Source organism: Spermophilus citellus, assembly GCF_964194105.1.
Source record: "Spermophilus citellus genome assembly, chromosome: 11".
In the NCBI taxonomy this organism is placed as follows: domain Eukaryota; kingdom Metazoa; phylum Chordata; class Mammalia; order Rodentia; family Sciuridae; genus Spermophilus; species Spermophilus citellus.
In genome coordinates, this window is record NC_138192.1 from 97,288,903 (window position 1) to 97,308,692 (window position 19,790).

At 33.9% G+C, this 19,790-nt stretch overlaps 1 protein-coding gene across 1 annotated transcript in view; it reads right to left on the reverse strand.

The window, feature by feature from the left end:
- DNAH7 (dynein axonemal heavy chain 7) overlaps positions 1-19,790 on the reverse strand; it is a gene marked incomplete at both ends in the record, with an annotated part of 288,918 nt that overhangs the window by 258,203 nt on the left and 10,925 nt on the right. The window contains 6 exons of the mRNA XM_081261736.1: positions 2,251-2,376; positions 4,900-4,975; positions 7,008-7,188; positions 8,413-8,500; positions 13,926-14,073; positions 15,300-15,408. Of these exons, the coding sequence (XP_081117862.1) occupies positions 2,251-2,376; positions 4,900-4,975; positions 7,008-7,188; positions 8,413-8,500; positions 13,926-14,073; positions 15,300-15,408 (728 nt within the window). The remainder of the gene's footprint in view (positions 1-2,250; positions 2,377-4,899; positions 4,976-7,007; positions 7,189-8,412; positions 8,501-13,925; positions 14,074-15,299; positions 15,409-19,790) is intronic.

Sequence of the window (19,790 nt, forward strand, 5' to 3'; positions counted from 1 at the left end):
CTTAACACAAAAATAATACAATTAATAAATGGGCAAATGAACTAAACAGATACTTCTCAAAAGAAAAAATAAAATTGGCCAACAAATATATGAAAAAAATGTTCATCAGTAGCAATTAGAGAAATGCAAATCAAAACTATACTGAGATTTCCTCTCACTCCAGTTAAAATGGCATCATCAAAAGTACAAACAACAAATACTAGAGAAGATATGGAGAAAAATTAACATTTTTACACTATTGGAGAGACTGTAAATTAGTACAACCACTATGGAAATCCATATGGAGCTTCCTCAAAAGACTAGGAATGAAACTACCATATGACCCAGCTATACCATTCCTCGGTATTTATCCTAAAGAATTAAAATCAGCATACTATAGTGATACATACATATCCATGTTTAACAGCACAATTCACAATAGCCAAACTATGGAACTAGCCTGGTGCCCACCAATAAATGAATGGATAAAGAAAATGTGGCATATATACACAATGGAGTTTTATTCAGCCATAAAGAAGAATGAAGTTATATAATTTGCAGGAATATGGATGGAACTTGAGAACATTATATAAGTGAAATAAGCCAAATTCAAAGTCAAGGTTGTGTGTTTTCCTTTAGATGTAGGAGCTAAAGAAAAAAAAAGGGGGAGGGAAACATGAAAATTGAAAGGATATCAATAGAGTAGAAAAGGAACCCCGGGGGAGGGAGGAGGAAAAGGGAGAAGAGTAAGTAATACTGGAGAATAATATTGGCCAAATCATATTGCTATATTGTGTGCATGTATGAATATTTAACAATGAATCCCACTATTATATACAACTATAATAAACCACTTTAAAATATGAAAAAAAAGAAATTAAATTTAAAATTTGTTAAAGGAAGAAAGGAAAAGAGAGATGGAGTAAGAAAAGGGGCCTTAGACACCATGAACTCAACAAGCAATCATTTTATATGTGGAAAAATTGAGGCCTAGGGAGAACCAGTCTGTGATCTGATAGAGACATAGCTGGGCAAGCTGGAATGGGGGTTAGGTGCTTCATGTGCCCATAGAATCTGATATTAGAAGTTCAGAGAAGTTAGTTGGCCAGGCCCCAGAGGGTATGTACAGAGGGTTTCCAAGGCCAGGGACACCGCCTGTGCTTCTGTAGTACACATATACTTAGTGTAGTTCTAAAGGAAGTGTATTTCCCTTGGCTGTTCTATAGGAGGCAGAATAACATACTCATTTATTGTGCCCCTATGCAATAAAACCCTGAAAACTCTGGAGAGCAGGTTACATGTACGCAAGCAGGGCCTGTGGTTGGGGTGGTGAGGAAAGGCTTGCCAGACCACCCTTGTACTCCAGCTTTGAACACTAGGGTGCCATCTCATCTATCATAAGGGTAGGGGCAGATACAGGTTTTGGAAAACCTGAAAAGATGTCCTTTTTAAGAAAAATAATATAAATCTACATTTGGTTTTGCAAATTTTAAAAATATACATGCATGTGAGTATATTACCAGAATGCTTCCCAGGTCCTTAGAAGGGGACTGAAATGCAGGGGATGGTGAAGTTGAAGGTCCAGCATAGCATGTTGAACCCTTCTCTTTACCCTAAGGGGCCAAGTTGTTTTTCTCCACCAACCATTACCAACCAGGCTTCACATTCAGCTGCCAAACACTCTGCGTCACAAAGCCAAAACAAGAGCTGGGAGACAGGCCATGTTTCCCAGCAGTCATCCTGGACTTCACCTCACGTCACTCGGGCAATAGTCACCAGGTTTCCACATGCGTTAAAGGATTGTAACGATTAAAGTTCTGTGTAATTTAAACAAAGTATGACAATTCGGCCTCTTATCTGTAATTATCCTTAAAGTACTTGCGGTATTCAACTGAGGAAGAAGGGCAGAACTGGGTTAGAAATAAAAGGCAATACTCACTCTATGTATGTCTATATTGTATACTTAAAACCAGGTTTGAATACTTTGAATATTTACCTTGTATTTGTAATTCATGTTTTAATTTGCAGTTTAACTAATAAAAGAAATAATTAAGATGTGATACAGGGCTGGGGTTGTGGCTCAGTGATAGAGCACTAGCCTAGAACATGGGAGGCCCTGGGTTCGATCATTAGCACCACATAAAAATAAATAAAATAAAGGTATTGTGTCTAACTACAACTAAAAAAATAAATATTTAAAAAAAAGATGTGATACAAATAACTTTTATCTCTCTTTGAAAAACCTCAATAAATCCAGAAATAAATACTCACTTAAAAGTACTGTGCCACAAATCTAGCACAGCCAGCATCGTGGGATTCATCGCATTCAAGTGATCCCTAATATAACTACTTGCAGCTAAAAAAGATGTTCTCCAAGGTTTTGGCAGAATCTCCATCCTGAAAACAAAGAGAAAATATTTAATTACTTATTTTTAATAATCAAGAGAAAGTATTGGGCTAGAGTATAGCTCAGTGATAGAGCGATTGCCTAATATTCATAAGACCCTGAGTTCAATCCCCAAAACAGCAAAAAAAAAAAAAAAAAAAAAAAAAAGAAAGAAAGAAAGAAAGAATGAAAGAAAGAAAAGAAGTATGTTTACAATAAATGCAAATTTTTAGCAATAATTATTTGCTTTTAATAAAAATATATTACCTAATAAATAATACAATATTCAATTATTTTTAAAAATATATACAGGGTATACTCTATATGGCTTAGTATAATTTCATTATAATAATGATTATACAACTAAATTTTAATCTTTAGCACATAAATTAATTTTTGTCTGTAAATACTTGATCTGATTGAGTCTACAAATAACTTACAATGATATCTTTGTAGCCAGATATCTTTCATATGTGAAAACACTCTGTTAATTTTAGGGTATACAACATTTGGATTTTGCCTTTATTTTTAAAATATTTTAAGGACACAGTCCAACTTGCCTGTGGAAATTCCCTTGAACATTATCATCTGTTAACGTGTAAAGAACATTTTCAAATAACAGATATCCTTTAACATTCTTAACTGAAGACCCATTTGTTCTGTAACTCCAATGATTTAAATAATCATCCTTTAAATATTAAATATATGCCATCTCTATCTTTCAGAATACAGATGGTTCCCAACTTACAACAGTTGGACTTAGGATTTTTCAGCTTTATGATGGTGCAAAAGCAATACACATTCAGTAGAAAATGGACTTTGAATTTTGAATTTTTCCAGGATTGGCAATATGCCACAGTGATAATAGTTTCTCATGATGTTGGGCAGTAGCAGGGCACTGCATCTTACAGCTAGCCATGCAATGAGGAAGGTAAACTGTGGAACACAGCAGACTATGTTGGTAAGCTATGATGTTCAATAGGTAGGCATATTAAATGTGTTTTCATCTTACAGTATTTTCAAGCCTCTGTATATTTCAATATCCATTTTTTACTATAATATTTTATTCTAACGGATTTTAAACTGTTTGTCCTGTTTTGCTCCATAGTAAGATTAATTTAGCTTTAAGGTGTGATTGCAATACCTCCTATATAATTATGAAGGATAATTCTTGTCTTTCCCCAGGAGAACAGATGTTCTCCATAGAAAATATGTGGCTACTTGATGTTTTCTTCTTTTTTTTTTCCTTTTTATTTTCTTTCTTTTTTGGGGGGAACATTTTTAATTTAAAAAAAAGAAAGTAAAACTGAATTGCTTCTTAATTATATAAGTCCCATTCTTCAAACTATTTAAGAGATATATTCCCAAATGTCAATTAGTTTTAAGGGAAAATATACAGCAAGTGAATTTTCCCATTATATGGTCTATAATTTAATCCATGTACTAAATTAAGACATTCTATATATGCATATTTTCTTTTTTTTAATTTTTTGAGTTTTTAATTGATTTTTTATAAAAATAAATGACAGTGGAATGCATTACAATTATTGTTAGACACATACAGCACAATTTTTTATATCTCTGGTTGCATACAAAGTAGGTTGACACCAATTCGTGTCTTCATACATGTACTTTGGATAATGATGTCCATCACATTCCACCATCCTTGCTAATCCTTGCCCCCTCCCTTTCCTTCCCACCCCCCTGCCCTATCTAGACTTCATCTATTCCTCCCATGCTCCCCCTCCCTACCCCACTATGAGTCAGCCTCCTTATATCAGAGAAAACATTTGGCATTTGTTTTGGGGGGATTGGCTAACTTCACTTAGCATTATCTTCTCCAATGCCATTATTTACCTGCAAATACCATGATTTTATTCTCTTTTAATGCTAATATTCCATTGTGTATAAATGCCACATTTTTTTATCCATTCATCCACTGAAGAGCATCTAGATTGTCTCCACAGTTTAGCTATTGTGAATTGTGCTGCTATAAACATTGATGTGGCTGTGCCCCAGTAGTATGCTGTTTTTAAGTCTTTTGGGTATAGTCTGAGGAGAGGGATAGCTGGGTCAAATGGTGGTTCCATTCCCAGATTTCCAAGGGATCTCCATACTGCTTCCCATATTTATGCATATTTTCTACAGGTTCCCAAATGTGTTTTTGTGAAAGTTATCATCAAGCTTTGATACCCCACCACATCTGAAGCCTTTCACTACTTTCTGTGGAGACACAAAGACATTTCAGGTTCTCTCCACCATCTAAGTGTACATCTGTCCATGTGATTAATCATCTGTCCATCTATTCATCAATTTGTAAATGTAACATACTATAGTTTAAATACATCAATAAAGATCATAATAAAAATTAGTTGAATATACGAAATATATATATACACATATGTAATTATCTAATGCATATGTTTAGATATAAATTATAAACATGTGTATGAGAAAACATGGCATGTAAATATATTATATAAACATAAACAGTCACATAAAATCAATATTCTTAGAGAAACTTTACCACTTACTCAGCACGATGGGGTGGAAGTTCAATTGTCTTTTTATCATCTTCTTTTTCTCTAGGGTCTTTTAAAACAAAATCAACTAAAAGAAAATTGTAAAGTTTTTATAAATAACCTTATATTAATTATGCATTTACAAAATTAATTACAAGCAATTATAAAACTAATTCTATTAAAATTAATCAATTAAATTAAAGTTTTTAATAATAAACAATCTTTGTACTTATGAAGAAAATTTTTATAACTTGTGATTACAATCAGATTTGCATCTTTGAGAATATCTGTTCTCTTTCTTAACAATGTGTCCCTGTTCTTTCATTTGAAAATGATAATTGTTTTTAATATTACATTGTCCTTTATAGCTTTTTCACCAAAAGTATTCTTATTGAATTGAAGCTCATCAAAACAGAGTAGTTTTCTTTCACTGTAGAAAGGAACATATCAACTTTTAAAAATTTATCTTTTTAGTTTATTTTATTTATGCATGGTACTGAGAATCAAACCCAGTGCCTCACACATGCTAGGCAAGCACTCTACCACTGAGCCACAACTTGTTCTCTTGTTCAGTTCAAACTTGTTGTCTTTTAAATAGCATAAGCGGGTAAAACTATCTTATTATAAAATCAGTCAAATAAGCTACTTCTGCTTTTGTTTTCAGTGGTCTTTAAATCACAATACCAATTCTCTTGCCTGTCTTTCAAGAATCTCTTTATAAAATGCAAATATGCCATTACCACCTTGCTTAAAATTCTTCAGAGCCTGTTCATTACCTTCAGTTGCTTTAAAAAGAAATATAAGACCTTCAGATAGTGTCCCCTTCCCAAAACACATGCTATACTTTGGTCACCAAAACTGCCATAGCTTGTACCATTTCCTAAGACAAACATGTTCTCGAGAACATATTCCTTATCCTTCAAGATTCAGTTCAGGGGCCTCCAGAGTCCTTCCTAACAAGTTGGGCTAATATCTTCTCCCTTACGTCCTCTGTCTGTCTTCTTATTGCACTCACTACTGTGCTTTATAGTTTAGTGATTTGTTCATCTCCCTCATTATACTATTTGGCTCTTTATATTACCAAGATATTCAATCCCTCATTATACTATTTTGGTTCTTTATATTACCAAGATACTCAATAAAAATCAAATGCAATGAATGATCTGGGAACACTTTTCGGAAGTGTTCAGGGAAGTGTTCCCAGGTCACCCCAAAGTGTTGTGATGTCTCCAACTTTGAACACAGCATCAGTTATACCAGTTTTATTACTGCAACCAAGGGGGGAACCTTTTTTAGAAGTATGGATTCCAAGGTCCCATCTCCAAGCATTTTAATTCAGGTTGGACCAGAAATCTGTACTTCAAAAATGATTCTTAAGATGTTCAGACTTAGGGTTAATCTATTGGTGTATACCATGAATCAATGATTCTTTTTTATATAAAGGATCAGACTATAAATATTTCCAACTCTGTGGGCCTCAAGGTCTCTGTTACAACTACTCAACTACTCAACTCTGCTCTCATAGCTCAAAAGCAAACACAATGTGAAAATAAATGAATGTGGCTGTGTTTTAATAAAACTTGATTTATAAATACAGGCAATGGCCAGACATGGCCTCTGAGCCCTGGCTTTCCAATTTCTGGTCCATAGCAATAATGTAATCATGTAAATTTATGACATCATTAATATGAATGTTTATTATTAATGTTTAAATTTTTAGGTTATTATTCATATATGTATGCCTATCTCTTACACATATACCAAGAGATCCTTGAAGGAAGGAACTATTTTGAAGAGAGAGACTATCTCCTTAGGTGTCCAATGCCTTGCATAAATTAGATACTCAAATATTTTGAGGGATTGAAATTAAGGTTTCATAATTTTCTTCAGTGATATCCTTTATTGAGAGTATGCATTACTACAAGCATAAAGACTAATTTTTAAAATTGCTTGTTGGAATTCATTATAAAAGTTGCCTAAGATTTTATGTAACAACAATATAGGAAACAACATAATTAATATAGTAAATAATTTCAATTATAAATGTTAAACTTCAATTAAAAATTATCTTTAACGTAATACATATTCAAATTAGAAAGCAAAGTGTAATCCCAATTTACCTATGGATTTCTTTACACTAAGAAGATAATCCTCTCTCATTTCATCGGATAATGCCATTATACTGTCAGTGAGAACTTTTAGATGTTGTGGGACTAAATTCAATACATGTTCTAACCAAGAATCTTCCATTGGTGCTACGTGGTCCGTATCAATTCCATGGTGAATATAATAGTAATATCTCTACAAAGAGGAGAGAGGGGAAACACAGGTGGTATTATAAAAAAAGAACAGTGTTTGTCAAAATGCAAAACCACTGAGAAAAATTCAAGTTTTAGAAGAACTAAGTTTTTATAAATTATAAAGAAGTATTGTGTGTAATTCATGGAAGCATTATTTGAGATCTCTTAAATTCAAAATACATGTGCTATTTCATGAAAATTAAAGCTCTTATTTCAATTCACAAATATACTATTAATCATCACATTATATTACCAAATATATGATGCACTTAAAGTCTATGCTAAATTAGAGTTTAGTGCTTCATAAATGTTTTAAAATGTTAAATTTTGTCCTGTTATTATTGATAATCAAAAGTAGATATTAAAAGCTGCAAGCAAATCAGTATCCCTACATAGTAATTCCAAAAATATTATACAATAGGATTTGGAAAATTTCTAATTGACCTATTAATAATCTATATTATAATTTTAGAACTTCTATTATATGTGTTCATAAAATATTTATTTAAAAACCTGGGGTTATTTCTCTAAAAATGGAATTAAACTTTAATACATTTTCACAAGTATTTACATGGCACTTATTAGAAAAAAAATTAAACCTCAACTTTAAATTAGTACTATTACATTATTTAATATCCACATTTTAAAAAATATTATGTATTGGTATACTTGAAGAATTACTATTTCTAAAGATAGTCGATATACTTCATAAATGTACACTATATAACAGATAATTTCTCATAAAATAATAAAAAGCATGTAAAACCTATACATAACTGAGGCTAACTTTAAGATGGGAAAGCAAGTAGATTTGAGTTTTTTTGTTTTTGGTACCCCCCCCAGTACCAAAGGGGCACTTGACCACTGAGCTATATCCCCAACTTTTTTTTGTTTATTTTGAGACAGGATTTTGCTAAGTTATGTAGGGCCTTGCTAAGTTGCTCAGGCTGGCTTTGAACTCATGAGACTTCTGCTTCAGCCTTTAGAGCCACTGAGATTACAGGGGTGTGCTACCGAGATTCTTTAATTGTAGTTTTAAGTGGCAAAATAGAGAATGATTTCCTCCATTAATCCAATAGAGGCATTTTATGGAATTCTATATTTACTCCTAAATCCACAGAGCTCCACAAGAGAGGTTCACAGAATAATCTCAAAAATATAATAAAAGTATATTCAAGTGATTCCTTTATTTTTAATTCTACTGATAAAAGAACTAGCTTGTTACCAAGATGTCTTTTTCTATTGCAGAAGTGGTCGATTTGGGAACTGTGGTTTCATCAGGGGTAGCCAAGTCTAAAACATCATCTTGCTGCCTGAAAAAATGATAAACACAATATTGAAAAAATATAAAGGGCAGTTATAACATGAAACAATATTAAAAATACCAGGACTATTTTCTATTAGTGAAAAAAAGCATTGCTAAACATTATATAAATGGTATATATATTTATTTGGTACCATATTCCCCCCAAAATACTTTCTTCATATTCATGAAGAGACAATTGTATTGGAAGTGATTTCCAATAACTAATTCAAAAGCCATTCCCTTTTTTATGGCTTTTACTCATTCTCCTTCATTACTCCAAAATCAAGCTGTCTCTGTATTTGCAAAGCAAGGTAATTTATAAATATGGGTTTTAATGGAAGCACTGATAGAAATAACTTAAAATGCTCTTTTGCAAAAGAAACATATATGTACTTCAAAAGGAGTTTTCTCAGATTTCTAGAGAACTACAAGTTAGCAAGAAGTGACATGGAAGCTCATATGTTCAGATGTATTTTTATTGGATATGTGCTCATATAATACCATTATGTTTACAACTATAATATAATAGAAAATCTATGCCAAGATATGAGCCACATTTTGTGATTTTTTTCTGGGGCTCCACTGTACAGAAAGGCATAGTTCACATCCTCAAGAAAAATAAGTTTTTCTGGAATAGCATTAACCTGCTTAGCGTCAGGTATATCATTCTCTGGATCTCAAGTTTGTCTGAGATGGATCCAAGGCAGTGATGCTGTATTTAAAAAAAAAAAAATCTTCCCACTAACAATCTGGTGAATGAAGACTGGAGGTTACAGAATACCCAAGCTACCAAACTAAAGAATGAACCTTTTAATTCATTTGTTGCAAATCCAGGAATAGTGTGTGTGTGTGTGTGTGTGTGTGTGTGTGTGTGTGCAATTTTACCCTTATTCTTTTAAATTATATGAGCAAAAAAAAAAGTCAATTCTTTGGGTGATTGTTCAGTTTAATTCAATACATCACAGGTGCTCAAAAAATGTTTATCAAGTGAGGGAATGTGAACATTAAAAGTACCTTGAGATCTTCAAGGTATTCAGTAGTTAGAAGAGAAGAATTGTTTATTTTAACCGCAAATGTAATCTCATTACATTATTGATTGCACAGAAAAGAGGAACTAATACAACAGTAAGATTCCAGGCATCAGGAAATCTGGATTCACACTCTACTATTATAAAGTTTTTTGGGTTTTTTTTATGAATTTTAATACCTGCTGGGTTTTTAAATGGTAGAAATGTTCATATTACTTACCTTGATGATTCCTGAGAATCAAACATACTTCATGAACTATGTAAATAATGCCTACCTAGAGAGATGCAGAAAGACCAGGGAAAGGGAAAAGGAAAAACACTAGATTTATATGATCTACTGCAGAAATTCTTGTAGTCAGGGTAAATATTCTTTCAACTCTACAACTCTATGACTCTTTCATTCTAAGGTTATTGTCAAGATTCTGCTCATGGGAAACAATGAAAAGAAAAGCTTTTTCTTGATCACATATTTCAGGCTTTCAATATTTTCTCATATATTATCTCTCACATCTATTGTTAAAATAACAATGACATAATTATCCTCACTTCACAAGAAACTGAATGTCATGGAGATTAAATGACTACCTCTTGGTCATACAGCTAATTAAGTATGAAAATAAGGGTTTGCTCAACAATATATACCTCCAAAGAGCCATGCTCTTTCCAATAGAACAACATTCCAATTAGAAATAAAAGAAGCAATACAGGAGATACTCAAGTTGGTTAAAGATAAAGTGGGATATACTTTATATCTCAAAAATGAAAATAAAAATATTGATTTTCTTCTTCTTTATAAAAATTAATCAAGACTTTTGGTTCAAGAAGATAGCATGAATGTACCTTTTTTCAGTTTCACCCTGAAAATGGTAGTAAAATAATTTTAACCCATAATTGAGAATAGATTTAGAAGTCATCAGTTGAAGGAATGTTTCTGGAACATGAAAAGAAGACAAAGGATAGAAGAAATTGTTTAAGATACCACAGTCATGCAGGAAGGAAATCTGTCTGCTTGCAGACCCCCAAAAGGCCCTGGTATTGGAGTCAGGAATCCAGGCAGGAAATGAGTAGGAAGAATGAAAACCAGGAGGTTATTTGAATAACTAGCTAATACCAGTAAATTAGGCAATGTAATGCAAAGGAACACATTCCCAAAGGCAACAAACATGACTAAAAAAGACAGGGAAAGTAGGAACAGATCTCTATCAAGTAAACTAATTAGTAATTAATAAATTTCCCATAAAGAAACATTCAGGTCCAAATGTCTTCATTAATGAATTCTATCAAACAAGGAAGAAATACCAATTCCACACAAACTCTGAAAATAGAAAAGGTAAGAACACTTTACCAATTCATTCTGTGAGACCAATAGAAACCTGATCTCAAAGACATAACAATAAAATTACAGGCCTATATTATTCACAAATATAAATGAAAAAAATTAGCAAATAAAATTCAACAACATATTAAAGATTATTCACAATGACTAAAAAGAATGCAAGGTTACTTTAAGATAGGAAAAGCAAATAATATAATATACCATATATTGATAGAACAAAAGCCAAAAGCCAAATGACCTTCTATCAATAGACACAGAAAAAGCATTGGACAAAAGTCTATTACCATTCATGAAAAAACTCTCAAAAAACAAGGAAAGAAAGGAAACTTCCTCAACCTGATAAAAGTTATCTCCTATTTTCATTTACACATTTATTTTGTCCATGTTCCCATTTTATGTGTTCTTTTAAATTTAGTTTTTAATTTTTATTATAAATCAAAAAGTTATAGTTCTATCTATTTGGGGGTAAAAGTGATATTATGATTTATAAATCCAGTGTGTAATACATAAATCAAGCCAAGTAACATATTCATCATCTCAAGTACTTACTTTTTGTAGTGAGCACACTTGAAGTTTACTCTTCTTTCAGTGATTTTGAAATGGACATTATATTATTATCTACCATATTTGCCACACTATGTAAAGATTCTCAAAGGAAAAAAATTCTCTCCTCCTGCCTAATTGAAGCGTTGTATCCTTTGACCACCATCTCCCCATTTCCCACCCCATCCCTACCACTTGGTAACCATGATTCTATTCTCTGCTTCATGAGTTCAACCATTTTACTTTCCACATGCAAGTGAGAACATGTGGTATCTGTCTTTCTATGACTGACTTTCGCTTATCCAGTTCTTGAAAGCCATCTATGTAATTGTAAATTACAATTTCCTTCATTTTTAAAAGGCTGAATAGTATCCCATTGGGCGCACGCACACGTGTGTGTGTGTGTGTGTGTGTGTGTGTGTGTGTGTATCACATCTTTTTATCCAATCATCTGTTGATGGACACTTTAGTGTCCATAACTTGATTCTTGTGAATAGTGCTACAATGAACAAGAGAGTGCAAGCATTTCTTCAACATACCAGTTTCAAATCTTTCGGATAAATACCCAGAAGTGGAATTGCTAGAGCAATGGTAATTCTATTTTCAGTTTTTTGAGAATTTTCTATACAGTTTCCCGTAATGACTATACTCATTTACATTTCCACTAATGGCATTCAAGGATCCCCTTTTCTCCACTAAGGAAATCTCAAATATTCGAAATTAAGATCTCACATAATTGTGAAAGACTGAATGCTTTAACCCTCAAGACAAGGAATTCCATTCTCAGGAGTTATTTTCAATAATGAGCCAAAGAACCTAACAAGTATAAAAAGGAAAGAAAGAGAAAAGAAAAGCAACCAGATGGAAAATGAAGAAGTAAAATCATTTTTGGTGCAGACAGCATGATCATATATATTATGGTTTAGAAATGAGGTGTCCCTCGAAAGCTCATGTATGAGAAAATGCAAGAAGGTTTAGAGGTGAAATGATTGGGTTATGAAAAGTCTTAACATTTCAATGTGATAATACCCTGATAGAAATTAACTGAGTGGTGACTATAGGCTGGTAAGGTGTGGATGGAAGAGTTCATGCCTTTGGGGTATATATTTGTTGAGCTTAGTCTCCCTGCTTTCATGCTGAGATGTTATGAGTTGTTCTTCCCTCCACCACCCTCTTTCACCATGACTTTCCACCTCACCTCAGAGCTCCACGGAATGGTGCCAGCCTTTTATGAACTGAGATCTCTGAAACCATGAGCCACAAAATAAACTTTTCCCACTCTAATTATTCTTTTCAGATCTTTTGGTCACAGTAGTGAAAAAGCTGACTAAAACATTATATATGCATATAATGGACTAGAAATTATAAGCACAGGAATTTGTATTAAGAAAGCTCATCTCAATCACTGCATGCCCTCATGTCCCCTTGGAATGTGCCCTTCTGACTGGCCAATTGGCATGGCAGAAGACTCTGAGCCTCCTAAACCTGTTCACTTTCTAAAAAGATAGCCATCTTCCATCCAGTACCATTGTGTTCCAGCATGTCTGCGCTCATCATTCAAACCATTGAGAAAGAAGAAAAAAAGTTCATCTTTCTTGGCCAGGGGTTCCAAGTAGAAAAAAAAAAAAGTTTCTTAAGAATTTTTAGCCAAAGGTCTTCCATTGATTTGGGTGTTGATTTTACACTGGTTGTGTTATGCAAGCACACTTAAACCAAGAAAGCAGTATACGAGTGGACCTAACTGATAATATTCTAGGGTGCCTGGCAAAAGCAAACCCAAAACTACTCTAGACAAGGCACACAGCCTCAATTCAGCTGCATAGAACTCCCATAAATACCCCTCATGCACTTTCTAAACACTCAGTACCCACTGTCATCCCTTCAAGATGGTCACCCAGCCAGTACAGTGCCACAAGGGGAAAGTAAAACAGGGTTCCACAGGTGGGTGAGTTACCACAGTAGGTCATGAGACCATATTTGTTCCACAAGTGGTTGTACCCTGACTCGTAATGAAACAAAAGAGGGTACCAAACAGCTTATGTGAGGCTGTGTGGGAACAAGGCAAAGAGGAACTAGTAACTTGAGTCTACAATGCTCTCCATCAAATGTTCTAAACCCCAGACCAGGTCACTCAGGCCATCCTCCCATTACAGACCATTCCACCCCATTCCTTTTCTACACAAGGAGACCCAAACATCACAGAAGTCACCATATCACCTGAGCAGACAACATGGGGGGAAACAAACTAACCAAATTTTCCACCAGCTTCCATAGCCATAACCAGAACTCACAGAAAATTTTCTCAGCCAACGTCAACCATTAACATACATACATTTAAAACTCATGAGGTTTAAAAGTAGGACATGCTTAATAGGGCTAAACTCAAGGTCTTTCTTTATTTATACACTGACCTCACTGCAACAAGACTTTAAGGCACAAAAATATTATATTTTTTATATTTTTAGATAAAATTTCCCAGGAACTCTAATGAGGGTAACGCATAATAGAAGCGTTACAGAACTTACATTATGACATTAACAAGAGTACTTCTAAAGTTTTCTCTTTCTTTATATGGAGATTTGCCCTTTGATTTGGAAGTAGATGGTTTAGCGTGGCCATCATCAATTTGATTGAGGATTTTGCTTTTTTTCCCAAAGTGTTCCATGTATTCACCTGGAATTAAATAAAAAAAATTATCCCTTTAGAAAGCTAGCTAAAATATTTAAGTGATTAGAAAAAATGCTAAAGTACCATCCAAGAAAAAAAAAGTGCTTTAAATTCTTAAGGAACCCTAAGCTAAACTACTCTGGTTTAATATCATCATGATAGAAAACTTTGTCTATTTCAAGAATATTTAACTGATTTATCCTGTTTTATTAATATAATAAACAATTTTCAATTATACTTGCATAGGATCTTTTTAAATGAACAAGATTAAACTTATGATAAAACTGAATATAAACTATTTAAGAAAATTTAAAGAATCAGAACCATAATAAAAATGTTAATATTAAATGTAATAAATCTGATAAACAATGTTTTTGTTTTGTTTTGTTTTTTTGGTACTGGGGATTAAACCCTAGGGGTACTTAACTACTGAGTCAAATCCCCAGTCCTTTTTATTTTTTATTTTTGAGACAGGATCTCACTCAGTTCCTTAGGCCTCGCTAAATTGCCGAGGCTGGCTTTGAACTCCTGGTCCTCCTGCCTCTCAGCCTCCTGAGCCGCTGGGATTACAGGTGTGTGCCATCAAGTCCAGCTGATAAGCACTATATTTCAAGGAGTCAGGATAATAAAAAAAAATTAGCAACTCAGAAGGTCAAAGCAGAGAATCACAACTTTGAGGCCAACCTCAACATCTTAGTGAGACCTTCAGCAATTTAGCAATAACCTATCTTAAAATGTTTTTTTTTTTTCCAAAGAGGGCAGGGGGGCTAGAGTTATAACTCCACGGTAAAGCACATCTGGATTTAATCCCCAGTTCTATTACTATTACCACTACTACGACTACTTCAACTGCTACTAACACTACTATTACTATTACTACTACTGGTAATCGTAATAATGAATTAAATGACTAATTTGGAAGTAATATTTATATCTCATTAAATCCATCTCAGAAAAAAATTTAATAGAAGGGCAAATTTTAACTAAAATAAACAAAAGTTTTATGATAAACATCCCAATTCCTAAAATATCATCTCTAACAGCATTTACAATGGCCTGAAATAACTAAGAACTGAATCAATTACTTTCTGATGGAAAATATTTGGGAGTAATTTTTCTACTTGACATAAATCTCATTTAGGCTTTATAATTTTGTGACTCTATTAGCTAAATGTTGTATTTTTTCCTCTAGAAACTTTCTTAAATCTAATATAGAATATTGAAGTTCTTACCATATGACTGTTCATTTTTAATACTAAAAGTTTCTGGAATCTCATTGTCTTGCTTTATATTCAAATTAAATGAAGGGGCCGCCTGCTGCCACTGGGGCTTTGTACTCACCTAAAATATGAGATTTAAATAGCATTAATAAGCAATGTGTAGATTTTTTTCATGAAATATGTGTTTCATAAAATGCTGACATTTTCTCAAACAAATCAGGAATGTGGGAAGGAGGTTCAAACACTCAACAGCAGATTTTACCCAAGAACACATAGTATGTGCTACTTGAGAGACATTACCAAAATCCGTGCTGCCAGTTCGATGTGGATATCTGTTACCTAAAACTGAGGTGTTCATTCTGTCAATACCCAGATTTTGACAAGTATCTCTATCTTTTTAAAATTTTAACTAATACAAAAAAGACTAAAATTGTACATATCAATGGAGTACCCCATAATGTTTCAATACATACATACATTGTGTAATGTTGAAATCAGATTCAACATACCTACCTCCTCACACATTCATTTCTTTATGGTGAAAACTTTCAAGATCCTTTCTTCTAGTTTTTTAAAGTATTCAGTACATTATTGTTGTTTATAGTTACCCTACTGTGCAACAGCACACTAGAACTTCTCATTTTTATCTCTCTATACTTAGGACCCATTGATCAACCTTTCCCTATCCCCACCCTCCTTGGTAAGGTATATAGGTCTAGGAATTTGTCCATTTATTCTAGGTTATCAAATTTGTAGGCACATAGTTACTCATATTGCTCTAATGGTCTTTTGGATTTCCATGCTGTTGTGATGTCTCCTTTTTTGTCTCTGATTAAGTCCTCTCTTTTTCTTAGTTCAGCTAAGAATAGACATTGTTTATCTTTTTGAAGAAAGAACTCTTTGTATAATTGATCTTTTGTATTTTGTTTTTAGTCTCCATTTCATTTATTTCCATTTTACTCTTTATTATATTTTTCCTTCCAATAACTTATGGTTTGGTTTTTTCTTGATTTTCTAGTTCTGGTGTAGTAATAAGCTTTTTATTTGTGATCTTTCTACCTTTTTGATGTCGGAATTCATTGCTATAAAGTTCCCTCTTACCACTACTTTTGCTATATTCCATAGATTGCATATATTGTATTTCCAATATCATTTGTTTCAAGAAATTTTAAATTTCAGTCTTGATTGCTTCCTTGATTCATTGGTTGTTCAAAAGTAAGCTGTTTAATTTCCATGTATTTGTATAGTCTCCAAAATTTTCTTGTCTTTGGTTTCTAGTGTTATTACATTGTGGTCAGAAAAGACACCCAATATGATTTCAATTGTTTTAAATTTGCCAACACGTGTTTTGTGACTTATCATATCCTAGAAAATGTTTCATGTGCTGATGAAAAAGAAATGTGCACTCAAAAGCTGTTGGATGGGATGTTTTATAGATGTAGGTGCATTTGGTCTAGGGTACAATTCACTTCTTCATTTTCTTTGTTGATTTTTCCATTTGGATCATCTTTCTATTATTGAAAGTGTGTATTAAAGTCTCCAACTATTATTATATTGGAATTTTTCTTTCCCTTTATATATATTAATATTTTCTATATGTACATGGGTGTTTCAATGTTGGAGATTATATATATATATATATATATATATATATATATATATATATATATATAAAATGTTATTTCTTCTTGCTGACTGTACCTCCTTGACATTATATGATGACCTTCCTTGTCTCTTTAGTATTGCCTTTGACTTAAAGTCTGTTTTATCTGATATAAGCATAGCTACTTCTGCTTTCTTTTGGATTCTGTTTGCCTGCAATATCTTATTCTATCCCTTAATTTTCAGTCTTTGTGTCCTTATAGGTAAATGAGTTTCTTATAAGCAACATATATTTAGGTTTCTCTCACTTTTTTTAATCCATTCAGTCACTCTATGTCTTTTAATTGGAGAATTTAATCCATTTATATTCAGGATGATTTTTCTTAGGTAAATTCTTACTGTAGTCACTACATAACTTGTTTCCTAGTTTTGTTATAGTTTCTTTCTTTCTCTCCCTTACAGTTTTCCTTTATGGTTAAGTAGTTTACTCTAGTGGTTATTTTGATTTATTGTTTATGATTTTTAGTTTGTTATAGATCTTTGTTTTGTGGTTACCATGAGAATTACAAAAATAAACTTTTGACTTTAACAAGCTATTTAGAAATGATAGCAACTTAATATGATTATAAAGAACAGAAACAAACAAGAGAAATATTACTAATAAGAAAACTGTATACTTGTACTGCATTCCTCCCTACACAATGAAATTTTTATATCCCAATTTATATATTTCTGTATTACTTAGCTCTTAACATATTAATATAATTATTATTTTTTTAATTATTTGTTTTTAGTCTTCACACTAAAGATATAAATGGTTATACACAATGCTTATAATATTAGGACATTTGAATTTGTTTGTATAATTATTCTTACTGATTAATTTTATACCTTCCATGTTTTCTTCTTATCCATTAATATTTCTTTCAGTTTGAAGAACTTCCTTTATCAACTCTGGTAGAACAGGTCTGGTAGAGATATACTCTCTTAGCTTTTGTCTGGGAATACCTTTATCTCTTCTTCATTTTAAAGGACAGCTTTGCTGGGCACAGTATACTTGGTTGACAGTTTTCTCCTTCAGTTCTATAAAAAATCTCATGCCACCCTCTCCTGACCTATATAAGGTTTCTTCTGAAAAGTCCAGTATCATGCAATGGAACACACTTATTTGTTGCTTCTTTCTTCTTACATCTTTCAAAATCTTGTCTCTATTTTTCAACTGATCAATTTCTGGCACCTGATTTTGAATATTAGGTAAGGTCATGGTTTCTTAAAAGCTCTTGATCTTTGCTGGCATGTGATGTTTTCTGCATATGGATTAGGTATTTATTCAATTCTTCCTAATCATGGTGTGTGTGCGCGTGTGTGCGTGTATTCGTGTGTGTGCGTGTGTGTTTGTGTGTGCGTGTGTGTTTGTGTGTGTGTGTGTGTTTGCACACATGCGCAAGTCTTTCCAGAAATTTTAAGCAGCCTGGTTATTTTCTCTGAGATTGTAGTAACTTTTCTATTCAGCACTGGATGGTGCTCAGGTCCAGATGTTCCAGGAGTCTGCTAACAGCGTATTGTCATTACTTCAGTACTACAGAGAAATCCAAGAACAAGTTTGTCCCAAATACACTGTTTCTGTGCAATTCATAAAGAATCAGGAAAGTACCTAGAAAATGTAGTCCATGCTCACAAGCCTCTTCCTGAGGCCCAAGTAGGCCCAAATGCCTCATTCAGTTACTGGCCCATGGTCAAGCACTATAAGATTCTGCCAAAACCTGGGAAGAATCACCATAGATAGACCAGTCCCAGGCTTCTATATAATACTTCTTGCCACCAATGTCACCAAGCTGTCACACTCTGAATCCATAGACTGCAAGACCAGCACCACTATGGACTTCCTATTACTAAGGTAGACTTGTACCCCCAGACCACTGCAGCCAGCCACAAGAGATGCTAACTGGGATAAAGTCCAATCTACTGGGACTGTGTATCTTCCCCTGGCACTGGAACTGTTTTAGAGGCTTTGTCTGCAGGAAGAGACATTAGGATCTGCCCAGTATTAGGTTTTACCAGCCATGTGCTAGGTTCCAAGGCAAAGTCTTGTGCTTACTCTGCTGTCCTATCCCCAGTGGATGGGGTCTAACACCACACTATGCTGTTGAGGCTCTGATAGTGTTGGTGAAGACAGTCCCTTGGCCACCTAGACTCCTATTAAGCTGGATTGTGCCTGAGCCTCACAGCTGCATGGCCCTGCAGTTTCAGAGTGCATGGAGGCCTATGCTACAGCTGGCAGTGATGCAGGCTGAAACATGAGTCCATCTCTCTTGGGTACAGGTCTCCAGTGAGTGCTAAGGAAGTTCTGGAGCTCCATTTGCTAGCCCTGGTCTGGTGACAGCTGTGCTAGCTCAGGTTGAGGGACAGTGGGTAGAGAGAGTCCCTTGGCCACTAAGCTGGGTCACACCTGAGTGTGATAGTCACAACAAATAGAGTCTCAAGAGGATAGGCACTTCCTGAACCCATTCCAAGGACGGAAATCATGAAGATTGAAACTCAGGTCTCTTCTAACAGTGTACAGGTCCATACCTGATGCCAGGGAAGATCTATAGGTTCTGTCTCAGAATTCTGGCATGTGTATAGGTCCTTCAGTTTCTACCAGGTGCTGGGTCTCACCATAGCAGGACTGAGACTGGGTTCTGAGACACTGATCTGCACTAGATTTCATGCCCTGCTCCCCAGAAAGTAGAATCCTGTTCCCTGCTCTGCTGCCTGAGATGGTAGGGGAGCTGGTGGAGGCATCACAGAAGAGGTATCTCTGAAGAAGGATTTAAGGAGTTCCCAGAAAGAAGAAGCAATCAAGAACAACAGACTTCCTAGCATATGTGATGAAAAAGAATTTCACACTTGCCAATCAGA